Source organism: Geotrypetes seraphini, chromosome 3 (assembly GCF_902459505.1).
Source record: "Geotrypetes seraphini chromosome 3, aGeoSer1.1, whole genome shotgun sequence".
In the NCBI taxonomy this organism is placed as follows: Eukaryota; Metazoa; Chordata; class Amphibia; order Gymnophiona; family Dermophiidae; genus Geotrypetes; species Geotrypetes seraphini.
This window is the reverse complement of record NC_047086.1, coordinates 319932948-319959659: the sequence shown is the minus strand read 5'-3', so window position 1 is coordinate 319959659 and position 26712 is coordinate 319932948. Positions and strand designations below refer to the sequence as shown.

The 26712-nt window shown below is 45.3% G+C and overlaps 1 protein-coding gene across 4 annotated transcripts in view; it reads left to right on the top strand.

Moving 5' to 3' along the window:
* The window catches only part of GALM (galactose mutarotase), a 97726-nt gene that overhangs the window by 49583 nt on the left and 21431 nt on the right, over positions 1–26712 (top strand). For 2 of the 4 annotated variants that reach the window (XM_033938155.1, XM_033938156.1), the window contains exon 6: positions 3150–3324. In XM_033938155.1, the coding sequence (XP_033794046.1) occupies positions 3150–3324 (175 nt within the window). Of the gene's footprint in view, positions 1–3149; positions 3325–18935; positions 18969–20423; positions 20585–26712 lie in introns of those variants that run through there. The other 2 variants (XM_033938158.1, XM_033938159.1) reach the window with 2 other exon arrangements.

Genomic DNA, 26712 nt, shown 5'->3' with positions numbered 1-26712 from the left:
CATGGGGACACAATTTGTCCCCACCACAGGCTCTGCATGTAATTGTGGGTACCCATCCCCATGTCATTTTCTATTTCGCCTAAGTTGAGCAGTGATCCTCCACCTACAGTTCTGCCAGTGGGTGGTGCTGTTTCATCACAATGGAGTAGTCGTGAGGATGAGATGTCCATAATCTATCCACAGGTGTAAAGTTCAAAGTTCACTTTATTAGTAGTAGCACTGCGAAGACTCATCACTGACAATGTTTCGGCATCTATACCTTTGTCAAGAGTCTCAAAGGCTGATTTCTCTATCACATGAATAGAGCATTAAGTGCAGGTCAATGTTTGGAGCAAGCAGAGAAAAAACTGGTGTCCAAACTGGTGTCACGTGAAGGCACAGATCATAACTCCCTTTTGAGCCCACTACATGAATATACTGTATTGACCAGTAGATGTCGCTACAGAGAAACAGCTAGAATGTGTTTTGTTGGAGACTGAATGTTCCTTGATAGCCTCCCTAGTCTTGTCTGGCTGTAAGATCAAGAACCGTGTCCAAAAGTGCACACAGTCTCTGGATTATCAGGCCAGCTCTTATTTTGCACATAACTTGTGTTGTATGTGTGTTAATTTCATCTTCATTTTTTATGTTTAAAAGCCATATGTGCAAAACAGACAACTTCCTCTGTGATCATTCTAGAAAACATAGGTTCAGGATGTGGTTTCAGATTACACAGAATCAGAGAGGTTTTAGGTGATGAAACTGTTGTTGATTTACGCTGCTTCTGCTACTATATCTTCATCTCATGCAGGATCAGCATTTATTGTTCAGTTTTCTTCATAGTAAGCTTTTGAATAAACCACAAATTTATTATAAAACAGCCACATATGCAAAACATGTGGAAGCTTTGAGTTGTGATTTATTGTAACAGAGACCTCCAAAGAGAAAAAATTGTAAGATGATCAATATTAGATTTAATGTTGTAGTGGCCTACTAGGACAGTAAGGGGACAGAAATAGTGACATCTATTTAGGCCATCTCTAATGGCATTTTTGAGGAAAGTGTGGCATGGACAGTGAAGCCAAAAACCAAGATAGAGACCAAAATTATCCCCCATCCCCCAAAACAAAACATTTAAAGGGCTGATAGCCACTAAGGAAAGATAGGCACTAAGGCAATTCTGCTAAAGGGAAAGGGAATTGGAATTTGTAAACTGCCTTTTTGTGGTTTTCGCATTCAAAGCTGACATTCAAAGTGGTGGGTACTGGAGGATCAAGTGACTTGCTCAGGGTCACAAGGAGCAGCACTAGGATTTGATCTCTCAACCTCTGGGTGCAGAGGCAGTAGCTTTAGAAGTGAGTTATACTTTCCCCACAAAGGATCTGCCTTTAGATTTCCTAGAGTGTTTGAATTTCTGAGGGTGCTTGTCAGTCACTTGCTGCCATTCAGGAATATATTTGGCTCAATATACTATATGTACTTGAAAACATCAGCAAAGGCCTTTGTCAGACGCTCTAGCTTTGATTTATAAAGCTTGTGACCCTGGGCAATCACTTAATCCTCCACTGTCTCAGGTACATTAGATATATTGTGAGCCTCCGGAACAGATGGGGAAAATGCTTGAAGTACCTGCCTGTAAACTGCTTTGAGTGTGGTTTTAAAACTACAAAAAAGGCAGTATACAAGTCCCAATCCCTTTCCTAAATCCTGCAAAGGGTTAATCAGGCTAGCCTGCCTGCTCTGTGATCAGAAGTCTGAAAATCAAGGAACAATATTCTGGTGGTAACAACCAACACAGTACATAGCCAGTTGTACTGTCGTGGCCCTAAATTACGTGTTTGAGAAAGGACTTGTTTTAAGGTGTTAAGAGCATGCTATTAGCATTTAATATTTGACTCATCTGGAACTCCTTTAAATCATCTGCTGTAGGTTGTTGTATGCAAAGATATTTGTCTTTTTGTTATCTTTAGCTTTATGCACTCCAAAGAATTATCTGCCAAAACACTGAAAACTATTAAAAATGCTGGTCCCTCCTACATGTAAATGGCTTGTTTTGGCCATTTTTAATTTGGACCTTTTTTTCGATAATGGAAAAAAAAGAAAAAAATTTGACATTTAGCTGGACAAAAATCTAACTGGGTCATTTTCAAAATAAAAAAGGATAGACATCTTGCAGGTTCAAAAACGGACATTTTCTCCACATAATTTTTGAACGTCTTTCTCAAAATGTCTAAAGTCAGATTTGGGCCGTCCTATCGTAAATGCCCCTCTCTATATCCAGCTGGATGCCCACACTGTTGCATTGCAACAGAAGATTTTATTATTGTGTTTCAGTTTGAAAACCTTGTAGCAAATGAGTTTTAAGCAGCATAGGCGTCGTCATATTTTGTTTTGTATCTGTGGGCATTCTCCCTCAACTCTTCTCTTCCTGAGCCTACAAACGTCCCCTCCTTAAGGTATAGTATTCCTACACTGCACTGCTTTTAGTACGAGTATTGCTATGCCCAAAATGCAGCGCAGCACAGCACTTTGGTCACCACACACTCGCACTCGGAGAGCTGCATAGTGCAGAAGGAAGGCTGCACTAACTTCTCTTCATCCTCAGATTACTGCCTTAACCTCACCCTCCGCAAGCTTGCAGGCAAACTATACACCCCAAAGGAGTTCCTTCCCTCTGCCACAGCTGCTGTCTTCTAAGCATGCTCTTCCTAATTATACAATATGAGTATGCACACAATCTGCAGGTGCATAATTCCCCAGGGTAGAACTAATTTCATATGTTTCTATGCTTCTCCATTTTTAATTATCAATACTTTCAATTGTTATTTTTTTTTCTTCTGTTAGCTTCACTGGTATAGCACGTGTTCCAAGAGTAAATGAAACAGACGTTCAAGCATGTGCTGGGAAAGTCCAGTTTCGCTCAATACTATAGTAGACAAATGCTGAGAGTGCATTTTCTTCTATAAGGTTTTTCACACTTGTGCTCATTCTTTCTGCAAGAATATGAAAAAGAAAAATACAGTATCTACCAGAAACTATCAACATTTACTGAAATCTCACTTCTCATGAAACATTCCCTGACTTGGGAGAAAACAGTTCTATTCCTGATCTATGCCAGAATTTCAAATGATTTTCAGTGTTTTGGGTTGTTGTTGTTTTTGTCTATGCAGAGTTTGGCATCCTGACACTGGCAGAGTGCTGGAAGTAAGCACCACACAGCCTGGGCTCCAGTTTTACACGGCAAACTTCCTGGATGGGTCTCTCAAGGGGAAAGGAGGTGCTGTGTACCCCAAGCACTCTGCTTTTTGTATGGAAACACAAAATTGGCCAGATGCTGTCAACAAGGTAAACTTTAATTTATTCTGCTGTTAACGTAACTGTAGAACTGGTTTTAGCAGTCTGGAATTTTGCACATTGCCAAAGAAGGACACGGTACTACTCAAAAGGGTCCAGAGTAGAGAGTTGCGCGGGGACAGAAATCCCACCCGTCCCCACCTGTCCCCGCCAAAATCCCACCCGTCCCCACGAGGAATCCCACCCGTCCCCGTGAGGAATCCCTCCGTCCCCACCCGTCCCCGTGAGGAATCCCCTCCGTCCCCACCCGTCCCCGCGAGGAATCCCCTCCGTCCCCGCCCGTCCCTATAAACTTCAGAAATAGTTATTTCATTTAATTATGCTACTGAATTAAAGGCTCTGGTAGAAACCCATTTACAAATAAGCAAAAAGACTTTATTAATTTGAAAATATTAATTGGGAAGAATACATACTTTGTAAACGGGTTTCTACCAGAGCCTCTAATGTTTATAAATTTTTATCAACACAACTAATATACTACTTTATCCTGAAGCAAAAAAAAAAAAAAAAGAAAATAGAATTCTTTTAAGAACATAAGAACATAAGAAGTTGCCTCCACTGGGTCAGACCGAGGTCCATCTCGCCCAGCGGTCCGCTCCCGCGGCGGCCCATCAGGTCTGCGACCTGTGAAGTGGTTTCTGACCACTTCTATAACCTACCTCAAGTTCTATCTGTACCCCTCTATCCCCTTATCCTCCAGGAACCTATCCAAACCCTTCTTGAATCCTTGTACAGAGTTCTGGCCTATCACTTCCTCCGGAAGCGCGTTCCATGTGTCTACCACCCTCTGTGTAAAAAAGAATTTTCTAGCATTTGTTCTAAACCTGTCCCCTTTCAATTTCTCCGAGTGACCCCTAGTGCTTGTGGCTCCTCTCAGTTTGAAGAATCTGTCCTTATTTACTCTCTCTATGCCCCTAAGGATTTTGAAGGTTTCTATCATGTCCCCTCTAAGTCTCCTCTTCTCCAGGGAGAACATCCCCAGCATTTTTAACCTGTCAGCGTATGGAAAATTTTCCATACCTTTTATCAGCTTAGTCGCCCTCCTCTGCACTCCCTCGAGTACCGCCATGTCCTTCTTGAGGTACGGCGACCAGTATTGAACACAGTACTCCAGGTGCGGGTGCACCATTGCGCGATACAGCGGCATGATGACTTCCTTCGTCCGGGTCGTGATACCCTTTTTGATGATGCCCAGCATTCTGTTTGCTTTCTTTGAGGCTGTCACACATTGCACCGATGGTTTCAGTGATGAGTCGACCATCACCCCCAGGTCCCTTTCCAGGTTACTCACCCCTAGCAGTGTTCCCCCCATTTTGTAGTTGAACATCGGGTTCTTTTTTCCTACATGCATGACCTTGCATTTCTCTACGTTAAAACTCATTTGCCACTTTTTTGCCCAGTCTTCCAGTCTCGTTAGGTCCCTTTGTAGGTCTTCGCAGTCTTCCGTGTTTCTAACCCTGCTGCAGAGTTTGGTGTCATCAGCAAATTTGATAACCTCACATTTTGTCCCCGTCTCCAGATCGTTAATAAATATATTGAATAGTAGAGGTCCCAGCACCGACCCCTGTGGAACTCCGCTCGTGACCCATTGCCAATCTGAGTATTGGCCCTTGACTCCAACCCTCTGTTTCCTGCCCGCTAGCCGTTTTCCTACCTTTGTTGCCTGGTTTCTGCTTTCCTCATGTTCTCATTCAATTCCTTCCATCCACTGTCTCTCTTCCTTCTGCATCTTCCATTTGCTCTGTTACTGTGCCTCTCCCTTTCTTCCCCCTTCCAAATTGGTCTGGCACCCATCTTCTTCTTTCCGCTCCCCCCATAGTCTGGCATCTGTCTTCTTCCCTGCCAGCGTCTTCTCCCTACTCTCTCTTCCTCATTTCCTTTCAATGTCCTTCTCCCCCCCATCTTCCCCATGTCCTTTCAGCGTCCTTCTCCCTCTCTGTCTTCCCCATGGCCTTTCAGCGTCCTTCTCCACCCCTTTGTCTTCCCCATGTGCTTTCAGCATCCTTCTCCCCCCTCTGTCTTCCACAAGTGCTTTCAGAGTCCTTCTCCCCCCCCCGCCCTTCCCATGGCCTTTCAGCGTCCTTCTCCACCCCTTTGTATTCCCCCATGTGCTTTCAGCGTCCTTCTCCCTCCTCTGTCTTCAAGTGCTTTCAGAGTCCTTCCCCCCCCCCCCTCTTGTCTTCACCATGGCCTTTCAGCGTCCTTCTCCCCCCCCCCCCTCCTTCTCTACCGCCCCGGGTGCAGCACAGCCGGCCAGGTCCCCTTACTTTTGTGGCACTTCCCCGACCGACCGACAACAGCCCCGGTCCGACAAACCTCCCTGCCCTTAACCACGAATCTAAATTACCTTCTTACAGCTGCTGTAAGAAGGTAATTTAGATTCGCGGCTACAGGGCAGGGAGGATTGTCGGACCCGGGCTGTTATCGGTCGGTCAGGGAAGTGCCACAAAAGTAAGGGGACCTGGCCGGCTGTGCTGCAACCGGGGCGGGACGGGGTGGACTGCCCCCCTCCCTTGGTAGCCACTCGAACCGCGAGGCTACTCTCCTTCTCCTTACCTGCCCTGCCTGCAGCACAGAGCCGAACGGAAGTCTTCCCGACGTCAGCGCTGACGTCGGAGGGAGGGAGGGCTTTGTTTAAGCTTTGTTTAAGCCCTCCCTCCCCTCCGACGTCAGCGCTGACGTCGGGAAGACTTCCGTTCGGCTCTGTGCTGCAAGCAGAGAAGGTAGGGAGAAGAAGAGCCGCGCGACTGAGTACATCCAGCCCCGCGACCCTCGGAGGCGTCCCCATGGGATCCCCGCGACCCTAGGGGGCGTCCCCATGGGATCTCCGTGACCCGAAGGGGGAACCCGCGGGTCCCGCGGGATTCCCGTCGTCCCCGTTCCCGTGCAGCTCTCTAGTCCAGAGAAGAGCGACTAAGATGGTTAAGGGGCTGGAGGAGTTGCCGTACAGTGAAAGATTACAGAAACTGGGCCTCTTCTCCCTCGAACAGAGGAGATTGAGAGGGGACATGATCGAAACATTCAAGGTACTGAAGGGAATAGACTTAGTAGATAAGGACAAGTTGTTCACCTTCTCCAAGGTAGGGAGAACGAAAGGGCACTCTCTAAAGTTAAAAGGGGATAGATTCCGTATAGAGAATGACACGGTGGCAGTTTACCCGCGGCTACCGCGTTTAGCCGCGGGTAACCTGCCAAAAACGGGGAATGAAAATTAGCAGCCTCTGCAGGGACGGGGACAAAGCCATCACCGCCCCGTGGAGCGGTGAATGGTCTTGTCACCACAGTGAGGCATAAAGGATCGTGCGGTCCCCGCAGCCCCCACCCGCACGCCGGCTCGATCGTTTAACCAGCTTCCTCTCTCCACCTCACCTTAGTTTGCCGGCTTTCTTTTTCGGCGACCAGAACGCTTTCAAAAGAGCCGCGCACGCGTGGCTGCTCAGTATTCAGTCTTCTGCTCTGACCCAACCGGAAACAGGAAGTTGCAGCAGAGCAGAAGATTGAACTTTGAGCAGCCGCGCGTGCGCGGCTCTTTGAAAGCGTGTCGGTCGCCAAAAAAGAAAACTGGCAAACTAAGGAGAATTGGACAGCAGTAGCGTACCAAGGGGGGGGGGGCGGGCGGGGCGAAAAAGGTAATGGCGCCAGGCCTTGGAGCACCAAGGCAGACCGCTTCTCCCCCCTCCCAGCCGAACCCCCGCTGACCCTCCTATCTCTCCCCCCCAAAGTGAACCTTTCCGACCCTTCCAGCGAAAGCAGCAAACCTCCCTCCAGTAGCGTCGGCTTTCTCCTCCCTCTGCCGCATCACTGATGACGTCATCAGTGACGCGGCAGAGGGAGGAGAAAGCCGCGAAGGAGGTTTGCTGCTCTCGCTGGGAGGGTCGGAAAGGTTCATGGGGGGGAGATAGGAGGGTCAGCGGGGGTTCGGCTGGGAGGGGGAAGAAGCGGTCTGCCTCGGTGCTCCATTACCTTCTTCGGGCAGCAGCAGCGTTTACAATTCGCTGCTGTTGCCGGCTTCAGGCCTTGTTCTCTGCCGGGTCCTGCCTACTTCCTGTTTTCATGAAGACAGGACCCGACAGAGAGGAAGGCCTGAAGCGGGAACAGCAGTGAATTGTGAATGCTGCTGCTGCCCGATGAAGTTCAGGACATCGGGGAAGGAGCAGGGAGAAATCGGCTGCTGGCTTGGGGGTGAGGGTAGGGAAAGAATCGTGGAAGGGGAGAAATTGGCACGATGGCTTTGTGGGGGCTAGGGGGAGAGAGAAAGAAAGGAAAAAAATAAAGGGGGGGGGCCAGGAGGAGAGAGAAAGAAAGGCAGAAATAAAGAGGGGGACCAAGGGGAGAGAGAAAGAAAGGCAGAAATAAAGAGGGGGTCAAGAGGGAGAGAAAGAAAGGCAGAAAGAAAGAGGAGGGCCAGGGGGAGAGAAAAATAAAGAGGGAGGCCAGGGGAAGAGAGAAAGAAAGGCAGAAATAAAGAGGGGGGCCAGGGGGAGAGAGAAATAAAGGCAGAAATAAAGAGGGGAGCCAGGGGGAGAGAGAAAGAATGGGGGGGCAGGAGAAGAAAGAAGAAGGACCAGAGACTCATGAAATCACCAGCCAAAAAGGTAGGAAAAATGATTTTATTTTCAACTTAGTGATCAAAATGTGTCCGTTTTGAGAATTTATATCTGCTGTCTATATTTTGCACTATAGCCCCCTTTTACTAAAACGCAATAGCGGTTTTTAGCGCAGGGAGCCTATGAGCGTCGAGAGCAGCGTGGGGCATTCAGCGCAGCAACCTGCGCTAAAATCCGCTATCGCAGTTTAGTAAAAAGGGAGGGGGAATATTTGTCTATTTTTGTATAGTTGTTACTGAGGTGACATTGCATAAAGTCATCTGCCTTGACCTCTTTGAAAACCCGCGGAATATAAATGATAATTAACATTTTCTCTGCGTACAGCGTGCTTTGTGTTTTTAAAATTTTATTGTTGGTAGATCATTTTGACTTGGCCACAAAGGTAAGGGGGAGGGAGGGAGGGGAGCTGCTGAAAGACATCTAGTAATCCTTGCAGGCTTGACTGTGCAGGGAATTATTTTTGTAAAATCATGTTTTGTTATGTGACTGGCATTATCTAGACTTTAATTTCTATGAATGAATAGAATGAAAATGATATAAAATTACTTGCTTGCGGGGACCGCGTGTTCCGGCTCACACAAGGAAGGAGGGGGTGAAAGGGAAAAAAGTTTCTCTTCCTTGGAAATAGATTCTGAAGTGACCTCATCAAAGAAGACCAGCACCAAATGTACAAGAAATCCCTTAAACAATGTCAAAAGAGCCCAAAATAGAAAACTGCTACTGCCTTGAGTCTCCATTATTGAAGGAATCAACTTGAAATCACAGAAGAGACAGGAAAAGGTTAAATGCCTCATGGAATCCTCAGGTACAAAACACAAACCAAATTGTGAATGAAATCAGAGCAGACAGTAAGAATTATAAAATTGATGTCATTATCCATCTGGAAAAAAAGGCGTACTAGAAATAATGCCTCAGCAATACAATTTTCAGAAGTTCTATTTGCTCATGGTAAGGGAGAAGAGAGACTGCTAGTGATGGTGGGGGGACTGATAGAAGATATGAAAGAAGGGTGGTAGAAAGGAACAGATGGTAAAGGAGGGAGGGAAGGGTGGTGGAAAGGAATAGTACAGACATTGAAAGAGAGTAGAGAGGAACAGACCCTGAAAGGAAATGTGGAAGGCAGAGTGTGGAGAAGATGCTGGAAGGGAAGAAGACAGATGCCAGACTATGGGGGAGCGGAGGGAAGAAGATGGGTGCTAGACGGGGACGGTGACGGGGCGGTGAATGGGATGGCAGTGGTGGTGACGGGGCGGTGAAAAGGATGGCGGTGACGGTGACGGGGCGGTGAAGGGAACGGCGGTGACGGGGCGGTGCAGAGGATGGTGGGCCGGGGACGGTGCAGTGACGGGGACAGATTTTTTCCCCGTGTCATTCTCTAATTCCATACAAACATAAGAAAGTTCTTCTTCACCCAGAGAGTGGTAGAAAACTAGAACGCTCTTCCGGAGTCTGTCATAGGGGAAAACACCCTCCAGGGATTCAAGACAAAATTAGACAAGTTCCTGCTGAACCAGAGCATACGCAGGTAGGGCTAGTCTCAGTTAGGGCGCTGGTCTTTGACCAGAGGGCTGCCACATGAGTGGACTGCTGGGCACGATGGACCACCAGTCTGACCCAGCAGCGGCAATTCTTATATTCTTATCTGTAATAATAAAATGCTAAGCGCGCATGCGCACTCGCGCCGCATGTTCCCTGATCTGTCGTGGTGTGGCGGCACGAGTGCGCATGAGCTAGATTGCGGGGAGTGAGGAGTCGGTACTTAGGGGAAGGAGAGCAGGCCCGGGAGAGCGAAGGAAGCCTCTGACACTGAGCCCAAATTCACATCTCTGCTGCCGTGGCAACTTTAAAATTAAAAAAGAGGCGATCGCGAGCTTTTCCCGCCCCTCTCCAGCTTCGGGAAGGGATCGGGACTTTGGAGAACCGCATTGTCTGCTGCCCACCCCTTCCCCGACCTTCCCGAAGTCTTCCTATTTACCAGTGCACCTCCAACTCGCACTCAGTCTTCCCGACCGCCTCCAGAAGCCCGCTCCGCTCCTCCAACAGCGGAAGGCCCCGAGCCCGAGTCGGCGAACGAGTTGGTTCTTTGCCGGCTGCTTCCACTCATGCTGAGGAGCGCGGTGTACAGGCGCTGAATGGCGGTGGCTCCGTGGCTTCTCCTCCTGCACAGGCCTTTCCCCCCTCCGCCAAAGACGCTCCAAGCACAGCGTGGCGCTGTGTGGGAAACCGAGTCCCACGCTCGACACTGACCAAACTCTCACCGGACCAGTCGCGCGAAGCTGCGGCGGCCTTCCTCCCCAGGTTCCATACAAAGCAGGCTGAGCAGCACAACATTCAATAGGATTAGCGATATGAAAAGATGAGCAGACAAGAACAGAGACTGAGAAAAAGAGAAGGCATAAAGGAGTAGACAATTGCAGTTAGCTTTAAAATTAAAGGCAGAGATGACAATAGAAAACTTGAGAAAAGGCAGATATTAAATAACTGAGCACTTTGAAGTAGCTCTCTACTAGAGGTCTGCACGGGAACGGGGATCGCGGGGATCCCGCGGGTCCCGCGGGGATCCCGCGGGTTCCCCCCCTGGCCCACGGGACTCCCACGGGGACGCCCCCTGGCCCACGGGACTCCCACGGGGATGCCCCCCTGACCCACGGGACTCCCACGGGGACGCCCCCTTGCCCACGGGACTCCCACGGGGATGAAAACAACCTACCTAAATTCTGGCGATGCAAGTCTGGCGATGCAAGTCTGGCGTCGGGTCGGGAAATAGCCATGTTGAGCAGTGAGCTCAGCACGTACACAGATGAAAGCCTTGCTTGCTGATTGGTCCGGCGGCCCCGCCCCACCGTGCCGCCGGACCAATCAGCAAGCAAGGCTTTCATCTGTGTACGTGCTGAGCTCACTGCTCAGCATGGCTATTTCCCGACGCGGGCATTAGGCTGTTTTTTGTCATTTCGGGTGGGGGATGGCAGCGGCAGCGGCAGCAGCAGCCTGAAAAAGAAATCATCCTGGCCGGGTTCGGTGTCATGCTCCGGAGCTTCTACAGCCTTCCTATCTCCCTCTCCCTTCTACCTGCGGCTCTCTTCGGCAACAACGATCGACACAAGCTTCTGGCGTCGGGGCCTACCCTCTGCGAGTCCCGCTTGTTTCAACTTCCTTTTTCCACAAAGGTGGGACTCGTAGAGGGAAGGCCTCGATGTCGGCAGCTTGTCTTGATCACCGCTGCTGACGAGTTGCTTAAGAGAGCCGCGGAGCAGGGGGGTGTTGCCAGGTGCAGGTAGAAGGGAGAGGGCCAGATGCAGGACTCGTGGGTGAGGGAGGAGAAGAGAGAGGGGAGAGAAACAAAAGGAAATATTTCATACTGGGCTGGGCCGGAGTGGAGGGAGGGTGGAAAGATTCTGGCTACAGGGTGCATTAACAATGGAAAAGGGGGGAAAGCTGAAAATGGAGATAGTGACACAAAGAAGAGAAAGGGTAAGCAGGACCTTCTGAATAAGGATAGAGATACAGAGGGGACATGAAGAGGAGGTGAAATAGAGACATAGAAGTAATGCTGAAAAAGTGTGTGTGGGGGGGGGGAGATAAAGACATTGAAAGGGCAAATGGTGAATATGGGGTAAAGACAAGGACAGAGACAAATGAAGATTCTGAAAAAGTGGTGAGATACGGATATAGGTGAGATGGACACAAAGAAGGGTGATGCTGGAAAATAGGTGGAATGGTAATTCTGACAGACACAGAAGGGAAATGCTGGATCAAGGAGAGATGGGGCTCAGGCTGGATGGAATGAGGAGAAATGCCTTGTTGGCCCGGAACTTCCTCTCCTACGTCAGAATTGACGTCAGGGAGCGGAATGCTGGTCAGCGCGACGCTTCTGCAGGGAAAGCTTGGGACAGCGGTGGCTTGGGGACTATTCCCCGATGGCGGTGGCAGCAAACCGAGTGGCTTGGGGGAGGGCACGGAGAAAGAAAGAAAGGGGGCAGACAGAGAGACAGAAAGAAGGGGGAACAGGGAGACAGAAAGAAAAAGTTGGGGGAGAGAATGAGGTCTGGAGGAGAGGAAACATACAGGAGGCTGAAAGAAAGGAAGAAAGATTGGATGCACAGTCAGAAGAAGAAAGTGCAACCAGAGACTCATGAAATCACCAAACAGCAAAGATAGGAAAAATGATTTTATTTTCAATTTAGTGATCAAAATGTGTCTGTTTTGAGAATTTATATCTGCTGTCTATATTTTGCACTATGGCTCCCTTTTACTAAACCGCAATATTGTTTTTTAGCGCAGGGAGCCTATGAGCATTGAGAGCAGCGCGAGGCATTCAGCGTAACTCCCTGTGCTAAAACCTACTATTGTGGTTTAGTAAAAAGGGAGGGGGTGTATTTGTCTATTTTTGTATTTTGTTACCGAGGTGACATTGCATAGAGTCATCTGCCTTGGGAAATGTATATGGCAGATATCTTTGTTTTGTGTTCAAAAGAAAAGGAAATGCATTTCTGGTTTTATTTCTACAGTGTTGAAGTACTTGTTGGCCCTTGCTGTGACTGGTGGGGATCCCCAAGCACCGCCAGCAGAGGACCTCCTCTAGAGATGGTCAGAACTCCCCTCCACCAAGCGCAGCAGTTGCTGGCAGCATCCATGAGCCACTGAGGTGCCAGCATCTGTGACTCAGGGACGCTACTGCTGCCTGCCAAGCTTGGCAAAAGGGACCCCAGGCCAACTGCAAAGGAAGTCCTCAGCTGACAGTTTGTGGGTTCTCATCAGCTGAGTATTTATATTTTATATTTACATTAGAGGTTCTGGTAGAAACCCATTTACAAAGTATGTATTCTTCCCAATTAATATTTCCAAATTAATAGTCTCTTTGCTTATTTGTAAATGGGTCTCTACCAGAGCCTTTAATTCAGTAGCATAATTAAATAAAATAACTATTTCTGAAGTTTATAGGGAAGGATGGTGACGGAGGGGATTCCTCGCGGGGACGGGTGGGGACGGAGGGGATTCCTCGCGGGGACGGGTGGGGACGGAGGGGATTCCTCGCGGGGACGGGTGGGGATGGAGGGATTCCTCACGGGGACGGGTGGGGACGGAGGGATTCCTCACGGGGACGGGTGGGGATGGGTGGGATTTTGGCGGGGACGGGTGGGGACGGGTGGGATTTCTGTCCCTGCGCAACTCTCTACTCTCTACTGCTGGACAGGGGGAGCAGGAAGAGGTGCTGATGGACAGGGGGGGGGAAGGAAGGGAGGCCTACTGCTGGACAGGGGGACCAGGAAGAGGTGCTGATGGACAGGGGGGGAGGTAAAACAAAGGGAGAAGGGCTGCTGCTGGATAAGGGGAGCAGTGAAGGGGTGGTGGTGGACACAGGGGAGGTAAAAGAAAGGGAGAATGGACAGGGGAAGCACGCAAAGGGTGGTGGTGGACAGCCAAAAGAAAGAAAGACAGAAATACAGAAAGCGGCTAAGGAGACAGAGATAGAAAGAAAGAAAGACAGACACACACATACATATTCTAACACCCGTTAATGTAACGGGCTATAAAGCTAGTTACATCATAATCTTTGTGACAGCATTGAGTGGGATTGCATATTTTAACCAGGAACAGCTCAGATCCTAGGGGATCAAGTTCTTTTTCAGCTTTAAATAAAATGTGCCTGACTGAAAGCTTTGACAGAGTAGCCTAATAGTTAATGCAGTGGCTTGAGAACCAGGGGAACTGTGTTTGATGCCCAGTGCAGCCACTTAAGACTCTGGACATGTCACTTAACCTCCATTGCACCAGGTACAAAATAAGCACCTGTAAATAATACTCTATGTAAACCTCTTTGATTGTAACAGAGAGGTAGTGCAGTACATCAAATCCACTTTCCCTAACATAACACTCAAGGATTCAAGTGCTGGGTTGTATATTTACTACTATTAGTATGAGCCTTTATGATCACTGTCTTCTTTTGACTACATTTTAGGGACAACTCTAGAGCCGACTGCTGCTCTTTGAGATCTTTGGCAAGTCACTTGGCTAGATGCAGTAAAGTCGGCAATCGTTGTTAAACCTGTTTTCACAGCTTTAGCGACAATCGTTTTTACCAACCCCATGCACAAAACAGCTCACCCATTTTCCAATCCGGCCATGCAAAGTAGCTAAAACCACATGCAAGTAGCTAAGCGATTGATGCACTAACATCAATTATGCAACAAATGCACTAACTAATTATGCAACAAAAAAAAATCAAGGGTTTTAGCTATTGGAAAAAAACGACAGATTATCCAAAAGACAAAAGCAGATCACCTTACAAGTTATCCAACCCACAAAACTTTGTCATAAATTGAAAAAAGGGGCTATTGAGGATAATTTATATATTGCTTGCTTTAAGGAATTCTTTTGCATATTAGTGTCCAGCTTCCATTTTATAATTTTAATATAACACTTAAATGCATTCAGGATCAAGACTTGAAATAACATCTAAGTTATAAGAGGTCTCTTTACTGAGAATAATGCAGTCTTTATGATACTTCAACCTCCGTTTATAGAGATTCAGGGGTGAGTTTGTTGTTTAAAAGGGCATTATCTAAATCAGTGTTGTTCAACCTTTTTACACCTGTGGACCGGCAGAAAAAAAATAATTATTTTGTGGACCGGCAAACTACTAGGACTAAAATTTAAAAATCCCGTTTCCGCCCCATCTCCGCGAGTTCGGTCCCCACAAATCATCTGATCCCATCCACACAAGCCTCAGTTATGATTTTATATTGAATGTATTTTATTAAAGTATAAAAAGAAACAATATTCTGTAGAATTGTCATTTTATAAATACAAATAATTCAGAGCAAGGATCAACAAAACCCCTGTCTCCCCTCCCCTTCACATATATCCCCTCTACTATCAAGAAAACTGAACAAGCCAAATTATTACAGAATGCTACACAGAAATATCATGCTAACAGAATACTGAAGTAACACATGACAGGAATAGTTTTAGGGGAGTGCAACTAGGGCAACTGCCCCCTGGTCAGAGAGCGCCCTAAGCCAGCTGAAAGCTAAAGAAGCACTGCCTGGGTTTTGCAGTCCCCAGTTATGTCTAACACCAGCTCTAGCAGGATATATATTTCAAATCTGATATATTCTAATCACAAAATAGAAATAAAATTATTTTTTTCTATCTTTTGTCGTCTCTGGTTTCTGCTTTCAATCTTTTTTTCACTCTCTTCCTTCCAGCGTATGCCCTCTCTGTCTCTTCAATCCAGCATCTGCCCCTTCCATCCACTATCTGTCCTCTCCCCCTTCCATATGGTATCTGTCTTCTTTCTATGTCCCTCTCCCCTTTCCATCCAGCTTGTGCCCCTCTCTCCTATTTACATGATTCATTCCAGCTTCACTGCTCTCTTCATTTTTATCTCTTCTACACCAGATCTATCATCGTTATCCCTCTGCTTATTTTTCTGCTGACCCCTTCCTATCATCAATCTCTCTACTTTCTCATGCCTGTGTCTCCCCTTCCCCTCCTCTAATCTCTCTGCCAGCTGTTTCCTTCCTTTTTTCATTCTCCCTTCCCTCCTCCTCCTGTCCAGCAGTAACTCTCTTCCCTTCCTCCCCTCCCAGCAGCATCTTTCCGTCTCCCTCTCCAGTAGCAGCTGTCCCTTTTTTTTCCTTGCCCAGCAGCTTCCCAGATTCCTTTCCCTCCTCCCCTCCCAGAAGCATCTCTCCTTCTCCCTCTCCAGTAGCTGCTGTACCTTTTTTTCCTTGCCCAGCAGCTTCCCAGATTCCTTTCCCTCCTCCCCTCCCAGAAGCATCTCTCCTTCTTCTCCCTCTCCAGTAGCAGCTGTCCCTTTTTTTATCTTGCCCAGCAGCTTCCCAGATTCCTTTCCCTCCTCCCCTCCCAGAAGCATCTCTCCGTCTCCTTCTCCCTCTCCAGTAGCAGCTGTCCCTTTTTTTCCTAGCCCAGCAGCTTCCCAGATTCCTTTCCCTCCTCCCCTCCCAGAAGCATCTCTCCTTCTCCTTCTCCCTCTCCAGTAGCAGCTGTCCCTTTTTTTTCCTGGCCCAGCAGCTTCCCAGATTCCTTTCCCTCCTCCCCTCCCAGATGCATCTCTCCTTCTCCTTCTCCCTCTCCAGTAGCAGCTGTCCCTTTTTTTTCCTGGCCCAGCAGCTTCCCAGATTCCTTTCCCTCCTCCCCTCCCAGATGCATCTCTCCTTCTCCTTCTCCCTCTCCAGTAGCAGCTGTCCCTTTTTTTTCCTGGCCCAGCAGCTTCCCAGATTCCTTTCCCTCCTCCCCTCCCAGATGCATCTCTCCTTCTCCTTCTCCCTCTCCAGTAGCAGCTGTCCCTTTTTTTTCCTGGCCCAGCAGCTTCCCAGATTCCTTTCCCTCCTCCCCTCCCAGATGCATCTCTCCTTCTCCTTCTCCCTCTCCAGTAGCAGCTGTCCCTTTTTTCCCCTGCCCAGCAGCTTCCCAGACTGATAGTGGTTTTCTCCCCTCCCAGCAGCTCTTCTTACTTCCCAGCGAAGCGATTCACGAAGGCAGCCTCGGGTCCTTTGTTGGGTCGCGCCGCCTCTGAGGAAAGAGGAAGTTGCATCATCAGAGGCAGCCGCGACTCAGCAAAAGCCCCGAGGCTGCCTTCGTGAATCGCTGCGCTGGGAAGTAAAGGAGAGCTGCAGAGAGGGGAGAAAGCCACTGTCGGAGGCTCCCCAAGATCTCTCCGGCCCAGCGCACGCTTCCGATGCTGATCTTGCCGGTCCTGCGCGGACCGGCAGGAAGTTCAAATGAGTCAATCTTGTCGGTCCTGCGCGGACCGGCAAAAATTTCCTGCGGACCGATACCAGTCCGCGGACCGGCGGTTGAAGAACTGTGATCTAAATGATATAGAAGAATGGGTTAACAGAAGTGGATGCCCACCCCCTCCTGCCCTGTTGTCCCCCCCCCCCCACGAAAGAAAATTGGCAGGAAGGATGCCCACTCCCTCCTGCCACCAGATGCTCCCCCGAATCTCACCTCCACCTCCACCCCCACTCCCTGATCCCACCCCTTTACCTTTGCTAGACGTTTGGAAGCTGGAGGGGAAGCACGTCCCTCCAGCTCCAAGCCCCACCCATGGAAAATGACGGGCCTCCCCCCCCCCACCCCGGTGCACCATGTAATGCACGAGGAGGAGCCTAAGCCCCTGATTAGTTCAGACGCCTAAGGCTCCTCCACTTGGGAAGACTATAGCTGACCCTCCAATGGCTGATGTGACTCAGTGCTGTGATGTGACTCAGTGCTAATGTGGAGACGTTACTTCAGGAAGACCATTTTTTGGGCAAGGATAATATATTCTACTCAGGAAGATTGAAAACTTGGAAAATTCTACTAAAAAGAGGTAATAAATAGAAATAAAACAAAGAAAAGATAATAAAATTATACTTTTTTTTATTGGATTGACTTAATACATAAGAACATGAGAATAAACATACTGGGTCAGACCAGTGGTCCATCTAGGCCAGTATCCTGTTGTCACAGTGACCAATCCAAGTCACAAGTACCTGGCAAAATCCCATATAGTAGCAACATTCCATGCTACCGATCCTAGGGCAAGCAGTGGCTTCTCCCGTGTCTGTCTCAATAGCAGACTATGGACTTTTCCTCCAGGAGCTTGTCCAAATCTTTTCTTAAACCCATCTATGCTAACCATTGTTACCATATCCTCCGGCAACAAGTGCCAGAGCTTAACTATTGGTTGACTGAATATTTCCTTCTATTAATTTTTGATAAGTGGTAGAAGGCAATATTTTTTTTCTACAGATGAGAAATGAACAAATGCTAAGAAGAGGAATTTATACTCTGTAAGTTTTCCTAAGTTCTCCAAAAGAACTCTTAGAGATATTTTGCAGAAATATTGAAGGGGTTACCTTTTGAAAGCTAATTATAAAATGCATTAAGTTAGGCCAATAAAAAGTGTTTCACCTTATTTCCTTTATGTTTTTGTTTTAATTATATACCGTATTTTTTACTCCATAAAAGACACACCTGACCATAAGATGCACCCTAGATTTAGAGGAGGAAGACAAGAAAAAAAAATTCTGAACCAATTCTCCCTGCCAGGCTCTGTACCCTGTCCCCCCTCTGGTGGTCTAGTGATAAGCTGGGATAGGGCACAGGGCAGGCAGGCCTAGTGACTGACAGACAGGCAGGCAGGGCCCCCCCGGTACCTTTTTAAAATTGCTGCCATCCAGCGATGTACCCCCTGCACTGCTGCTCTTCCCTCCGCTGTGTACGTCTGACAGTGCCACAGAAGGGATTAGTAGTAGTGGATCAGCCTCTTTTACCCGCAGGCAGCAGAGCAGACTTGGCCGGCTGGCTTACATGGCTAAAGGGGATGCTGAAGTTGGTGGTGGGGGAGCCGTTTGCTCTCTTGTCCGCCATGTCTGAGCCGCTCTTACATGTCTCCATGTCAGAGCCCGAAGCCGGATCTTGCGCACGCACGTGCAGCGAGCCAGTCAATCCGACGCCAGCTCTCGATGTGCGAGAACCACACAACGGGGATGGGTCCGATCCAATGGAATGGCCCATGGCAGCAACTCACTTTAGCAGCAGAGGTGGAAGCGGCAGCGAGAGCGTCCATTCATGAGGGAGAATGCCGAGTGACAGGGATTGGCTGCTGAACTCCCTCAGCGTGGTGCAGGAGCTGTTCGGTGAGCGTGAGGTAGTAGAAATCAGGACGTGGGACCCGGGAAAGACTTAGGCTGTTGGAGTGAGAGGTGGGGGGGGGTTGGGTATTCGCTCCATAAGATGCACCCTTATTTCCACCCACTTTTTAGGGGAAAAAAGTGTCTTATGGAGCGAAAAAATATGGTATATTACCTGCAGAAATACTAAAAATATGAGGTACTTTTTGTAGGTACCTTAAGTTCTTGTAGGTTCTGAGGATATTCCTCTAATTTTGAATGAAGGCTCCTTCATCCCTCCCCCCCCCAGATCATATAACATTAATACTGCTGAAGCATTCCTCTACCCCACTGTCATCCACCAATACAGGAAACCAGATACTTTTGACTTGAACCGTTCCTTTGAAGATGATTCCTGTTTGCTGTGGAAGAGAATTTGCAAGGGCTGTGTCCCTTCCTTGAGACCTATGAATATTTATTCCTTTGACACTGCTACTTTCTGCTGTTGTGGTTCACTGGACTTGCTGGTTTCTGAATCTCTGGCTCATGTACTAAAACTAATTCCTTTGGTAAAGGCCTCCTGCTGAAAAAAAGTTGTGAATCTGAGACACTATACAAAACGAAGACTTAAAATAATAGAAGATAAAACAATTGGCATAGAAAGTGCATCTGGAAAACGTAGAACATAAAAGAAAAATTGAATTGAATTCTTTCATATCCATCATTTTTCTTTCCAAAACTAACTCTATCAGCCTTCAAGTACTGCTTTCAGTAGAATGATACAGAATAAAGCGGACTGGAAAGATTCTGAAGTTAATCCCTCTATGTCATGGCTCATCTGTGGAGGTGGTGATGGATTCAGTCACGTTGCTGAAGTGAAAGTGTTCTGAGGCTTATGACTCATCTAAAAAAACATAGAGGCAGCTGCAGGATGTCTCTGCAGTTTGGAGCTCCTGTTATATTCCACTACTTGTCAAACTAAAATCCTTAAAACCAGAAGCTTTATACTTAGGGAGTAATTTTAAATGCATTTCTGTACAAAAATGTGCTTTTGTAAAACTGTGCATTTTGATATGCACGCACACTCTTTGCCTAGACTTAGCAGAAGTATTTCCGGGGAGGGGTTGGCATTGTTTGGAAAATATGCACATATGTACATACCTTTTCCAGGTTTAATTTGTGCATGCCATAAAGCAAGAATAAATGGGCATTGTTTCCCCAGGTAAATTTTCAAAACAGAAATATGCACATACTTTTACTTTGAAAGTTGGTTAAGTTCACAGAAAGAAAAGAATGCACATATATATTATGCAGGCATAGCTAATAAAATTACTTCCTCTATGGGATGTTCTTGGGGTGGGGTGGAATATTTTCCAAAATTTCTGAGGCTCACAGAAGGCGGGCTGTCTTTCTTGTTTTTTCTGATTGGATTATCCTATGCTTTAGTGCAGGGGTGTCCAATGTCCTTGAGGGCCGCAGTCCAGTTGGATTTTCAGGATTTCCCCAATGAATATACATGAGGTCTATTTGCATGCACTGCTTTCATTGTATGCTAATAGATCTCATGCATATTCATTGGGGAAATCCTGAAAACCCGACTGGATTGCGGCCCTCGAGGACCGACATTGGACACCCCTGCTTTAGTGGTTTATCTTGCCATTTAGATGCTGTATGTTCTGCCTATGTACTACCTGCCAGTATTTGCATTTTTGTTATGCATTCTTGGATACAAGCTTGTTTCTCTTGTGGTCTCTTTAATAAAAATGATGTTAAAAAAAAAAATTATTTTCAAAAGTATATTATAAAGGAAATATTTGATTTCAAATATATTTATTGATTTTCAATAACAAAAAAACAGAGTTGTATAAAGAACAAAAAGAACAATGAACAAGTGAACAGAGAGGTTCAATAGAACCATCCAGAAATCCAGAGAATACAGAATACAGAGAGCAAGTAACATGATATTAGTAATATTTCACAACCAAAAGAAATACAGGGAGAACCTGGAGGCTCAAAAGATAAAACCCCATTGTATAACCTGGAGAGGAAAAAGGACGAAGAGGGAAAAGCAGAGAAAAAGGGAAGAGAAAGATAGCAAACAAACAGATGTTGAGAGAAAGAGACTAGTAATAGAAGAAATGAGTAGAGAATGATGGATGAAAGATACGGGACGGACATCCCATGCCAATCTGGAGAAGTGAAAAGAAAAGGGAGAGACAGGAGTGGATACAGTCGAGATCACGAAAGGCTGGGTGAAAGACAACGGTTAAAAAGAGTAATGTTGAATGGGTTCCCATATCTTGGAAACGAGGTGTAGTCGATTTGTAAATTCGGCAGCTTTTAATTCGTAGGAGTGAATCATAAGAACAGTGTTCCACCAGAAAACAACATTAAGCAAGTCAGCGGATTTCCAATTGTGAAGAATCATTTGAATTGTTAAAGCTATTAAAATATTGAAAAGAGATTGTTGACTGGTGGAAAGAGGATCTGACACCGCTAAAGCTCTGTAAAGCAAGATATTGAAAGAGAACCCCGAGGAAATAGGGAGAATACGTTGAATGAGGCGCCATATTTGTGTCCAGAAGTCCTGGAAGATAGGACATGCATATATCATATGATGAAGATCCCCTAACTCCGAGGCACAATGCCAGCACAAATTGGAATCTCTGAGACCGGCCATATACATCTTGTTAGGCGTCCAAAATACTTTGTACGCAAGAAAATAAAGCGATTGAGATAAGCTGGCGGATGCTGTTGGCCGAATTATTTTACTGAAATAATGATCCCATAAAGGAAATATTAAGGAGGTATACATATTTGTTCAAGACCTTGATTCTGTTTATATATTATAATGGTCTCTGTGCAATAGGACTGAGTGATCCAGACTATTCCAGGTAGCTCTAGTCCAGTGGTTCCCAACCCTGCCCTGGAGGACCACCAGGCCAATCGGGTTTTCAGGCTAGCCCTAATGAATATTCATGAGAGAGATTTGTATATAATGGAAGTGATAGATATGCAAATCTGTTCCATGCATATTCATTAGGGCGATCCTGAAAACCTGATTGGTCTGGTGGTCCTCCAGGACAGGGCTGGGAACCACTGCTCTAGTCAGTGTAATCTGTAGCAAATTAGTGCGTAAGTTGAGAGGTTTTTAGTGTAGAAATTAAATAGAGTTTTGGGCAGTTCCAGAAAAACTAGCTCACAGTGAACATCCCCTGTTGTTTTCCCGATTCAGCTTGAGGAATTTCATCTTGTCTGCATTCCTCTAGTCAGGATCTATTTCTAGCTCTCTAGAAGTATCATATGGCTGGCATAAGTGTCTGTACATCCACAACACAGGAGAGGCATGGATCTGCTCAATTCCAAAGCAATACCAAACATTGCAAATCACTGAAGAGAAGTAATTTATTGTTGCACACAGTATGCAGTAAACTCTCATGAAAAAGCCATTGGTGGTCACCTTTTGCTAAAAGACTATGTCAGGGGCATTCTAGGAAACAAATGCATAATACCAATAATAATAAAAAGAAAATAAATCAAATCATATAAAGCAGTGGCTCTTAAACCTGTCCTGGGTGACCCCAAGCCAGTCAGGTTTTTAAGATATCCCTAAAGCAAGGGTGTCAAATGTCGGTCCTCGAGGGCTGCAATCCAGTCAGGTTTTCCCCAATGAATATGCATGAGATCTATTAGCATACAATGAAAGCAGTGCATGCAAACAGATCTCATGCATATTCATTGGGGAAATCCTGAAAACCTGACTGGATTGTGGCCCTCGAGGGCTGACATTTGACACCCCTGCTCTAAAGAATATGCATCAAACATAAATTAGGGTATTCAGTAAATTCTCAGCTTCCAATTTCAAAACTTCATTAAAAAAGAAGCTGCTTAATTCTTTTTATATATAACATCAAACACACTTTGTATCAATTAGTGAAACCAATATATTTGTTTAAAATTTACATTATAATTAACTAATACATATAAGACCTGATATATATTCCCTCAAACACATCCCAAGAAACCACCCCTGTGTTCCATAACCATTTGCTTATCATAGTCCAATAAGCTGTAGTTAATGAGATCTTGTGCTATTCAATTCTTGTTCTTTTCAAAATACAGTGTACAGCAGAACCTCAATATTTGTAGGGATTAGGGGTAGAGCCAGGTCGCGAATATTGAAAAATCGCAGATAATTTTTAGGGTCGGCTCTAACCCACCTCCGCCTCCCTCCTGTGTCCCAGACCTTCCTCAGACCTGGTGGTCTAGCGGTGACACGTGGCAGGATCAATTGTCCTACACTCCTGCCCTGTGCAGAGCTGTCATCAAAATGGCTGCCGTAAGTTCTCGTAGTCTTGAGACTACAACGGGAACTCACGGCAGCCATTGTGATAATAACTATTTTTCTATACCGCCACAATCTTGCGACTTCTAGGCGGTTCACAAAGAAGAACTGTACAATCAGCAAATTACAGTAGATGAATACAAGGTGGCTGAAAGGAAAATTATACGTTGCTGCTAGACTACCAGGTAAGGTCTGGGGAAGGTCCAGGATGCAGCATTTCTTAAAAAAAAAAAAAATTGCGAGTAACCAAATCCGTGGGTACTGAAACCGTGGATTCAGAGGGGGAACTATACTATATCCTGTCGTATCTCATTTTTCACGATGATCTTGTCCTTGTGATTATGTTCAAATTCACTTCACAATTACAGTTCACCAAACACACAAAAGCCTCACTCAACACCAGACTGTGTTTCGCTGAAAAGCATCTTCAGGAGTTGAGTCCAAATCAGGAGTTCCTTGGAAAAATCCTTTTCTCTCCTACAACATTAAATTATCTTTGTTAATTTCTGTTGTTCTTCCTTTAATATTATGTGTGAATAATTTATTTTTAAAAAATCTTACCTTTTACTTTCTCATGACATAATATATCGGCTGCTGATAATGATATGTCATGAGAAAGTAAAAGGTAAGATTAAAAAAAAAAAAAAAAAAAAAATTATTCACACAGAAGTATGATTAAAGCTCTGCATCTTCATCATACCCAAGAGAGCCTGGAAATTCTATAGAATCACTCAAAGCCTCTGAACATGGACCTCAGCTAATGAAAACTGAAATTAAATGCCACAGTGCTTTGACAGTGGCAGAGTTTGTGCTTTGGAATGATCAACTAATGTGACAGGATATTAAATTACTCAAAAAATGAGGGTGAAAAATATTCAAATTTCAAAGAAATAATCTCACTTGTATAATATTAGTATAAGTCTAGATTCAAATATACTGCATTCATAATTGTTATACTTCACATATGCTCAGAGATGTGAAACTCTATAGGGAATATTCCCATTGTGAAGCTTACCATCCAGTCATTGCATATGAATATCTTTTTTTATATATCTTCTATTGTGCTTTTTCTTTACTATTTATCAACCGTGCTCAGTAGAAATAGAAAAAAGCCACTTATCTCAAATGCAGTTTTTTTTTTTTTGGGGGGGGGGGTCCTGACATGGCCCCATTTTGATCTCTTCCTCAGGGAACCTGAAAAAGGGTTTTCTCTGAAATGCTCTCAAAGTTGATCTTTATTACTGATGGCAGAAAGCCTATGAAGCTGTCTTTAGAGGCTCCTGGTTCACTTTCTACTTGGCTTCCTCCAGCGTTCCTTCTCTGCAGACAATATGTATATAATAAAACATTGAATATACATTTCTTCATATAATTTAATATATAATATTGTAATCACAGCTATATTCTCTTGTTAATAATGTTACTTTCTTTAATTTATTTTAAATATTATTGTGAAGTGCTCAGACCAAGTAACCCAAAATATAGTGAAGTCACTACAATGAGGTTAACAAGGGGACCATCATCGCCTTCACTTGTCCCCTGCCCTCCCTAGATGCCCAATAACTTTATCAGATCAACTTGATGTACTTATCTGAATAGGGGGGTAGTTGGTTTCGTTAATTCTCATTGATGACTGTTTACTAATAAAATTTATGTGCTCCATTAAAATCCTAGAAGTGTTCATTCATTGTTCCAATCCCGTCCCCCCAACTCGAGTTTCACCTCTTCATCAGGGAGGGACACTTAGGAAAAATCAAACCAAGTTCAAAAATCACAACTCAAACTTCTTGAAACATAATATAAAGAATTAAATTAAATTATACTTATAAGTGCTGAGTACTATCTGGTAAATACCAGTATATTGACTTAATCTTGATCTTAAAGCTCTTAAAATTCCTATATTACCTGGTGAAGGCTCACTGAGATCAGACTCACTCAAAGCAAACGGGCCAACTGAATCTGTCTGCTCAGCTTGTAAATTTTTAAAGGGGACTAACCGGAAGATCCTGCCAAACCAACAACCGGAAATAAACTCAAATGAATTCACTGAACGAGGGGTCATGCTTTTAAACTGCTAGCCAATCTATGTCTAGATTTAAACCCTTTGGCACCAGGGTCTGCCAATTATATATGAAGCGTTGCTTTTTTTGTATTAGTGCTTTGGATATGTCACCCTCAGTATTGTGTGTTTGGATCAATACTGTGTATTTCAGATCTTCTAATGAGTGTGACTGCTCCAGCCAATGGGAAACCAGAGGGGCGGAGATTCGATTTGTCCTGATGTTACTTAAATGTTCTATGATCCGGGTTTTGATCATTCGGATTGTTTGCCCTATGTATATTTTTTTACATGGGCACTGTATATAATAAATCACCCCTCTGGATTCACAATTGGTCCCTGTGTTCAAAATGAAATGACGTCCCCCAGTGCACGGTATTTCCACAAAAGTAGCCTCCAATATATAAGGGCAGACCCTGCATTTGCCGCAGGGCTTATGGGAAGGCTTAGACACCAATCTCTGGTTATGCAAATTATGTTTTAACTGTTCGCCCAAATTCTTTGCTCTTGAAAAAGCAAATTTGGGGAACTTTTGTAGTGTTGGATAATACTGTAGTATTGCCCAGTGTTTTAAAATAATATGTTTTATGGCGTTACTATTATTGGTATACGGCATAACGCAAACAATATCCTGGTCTTTTTGTTTGTTTTGATCTTTTAACATTAACCAGGGGCGGTGGCAGTTTTTAGCTCTTTTCCATGCCCTTCTAACGATCTTCCCAGGATATCCTCTTTGTGTAAATTTAGTATACATTTCAATAGCCTCTTTATCGAAATCCGATTCCTCCGAGTAGATTCTCTGGATACGGAGAAACTGCCCGGTAGGAATACTGTTTCTCAGTGCTCGTGGATGGAAACTCTGGTATTGCAATAAAGTGTTTCGATCAGACATTCTTTTTGGAGAGTGGTGGAGATATGTTGATTTTGTTTGAATATCTTTATATCTAAAAAAGATATTTGATCCTTATCTGATTTATACGTGAATGCTATATTAGCATCCTTTTGATTAAGATCCTCCAAAAAACTTTTTAACGCATCTTCCCCACCACTCCACACAAAAAATATGTCATCGATGAATCGCTTCCAACAGGACACGGAATGAAAATGAGGTGAATTGTAAACATGTGTTTCCTCATACTGAGTCATATATAAGCATGCCAATGTGGGGGCAACTGTAGCCCCCATGGCCATTCCCTTAGTTTGGAGGTATATCTCACTCTCAAATTTGAAATAATTATTGAAAATGACCATTTCAGCCATTTCTTTCAACAGACGTCTCTTGGAGTTTGAAAAATTCAATTTCAGCAACTGGGATTCTACTAATTTCACTGCTTCCTGTTGCGGTACGTTAGTGTACAACGCAACTACGTCAGCAGTTACTAAAATTGAATCTCCTGAGAATGTCTGTTCAGAACACTGTTCAATAAATTGCAAAAAATGGGTTGAATCCTTAATATATGACTCAGCATGAGGAACCAGATACTTCAATTGACTATCCAGATACTGGGAAATGGGTTCTAACACCGACCCTATCCCCACTACTATCGGACGTCCCAGGGGTGTCCTGCCAGATTTGTGAATCTTGGGTATGAAATGAATTTTGGGGATCCTGGGAAAATCGTTAGTAAGGAATCTCATTTCTTTAGGAGATAAAATTTGTTCTATCTTAGCAGAGTGCAATAGCCCATCAATTTTTTGTTTAATTTCGGTTGTCGGATCCTGTGTCAATAGTGTGTAATAAGA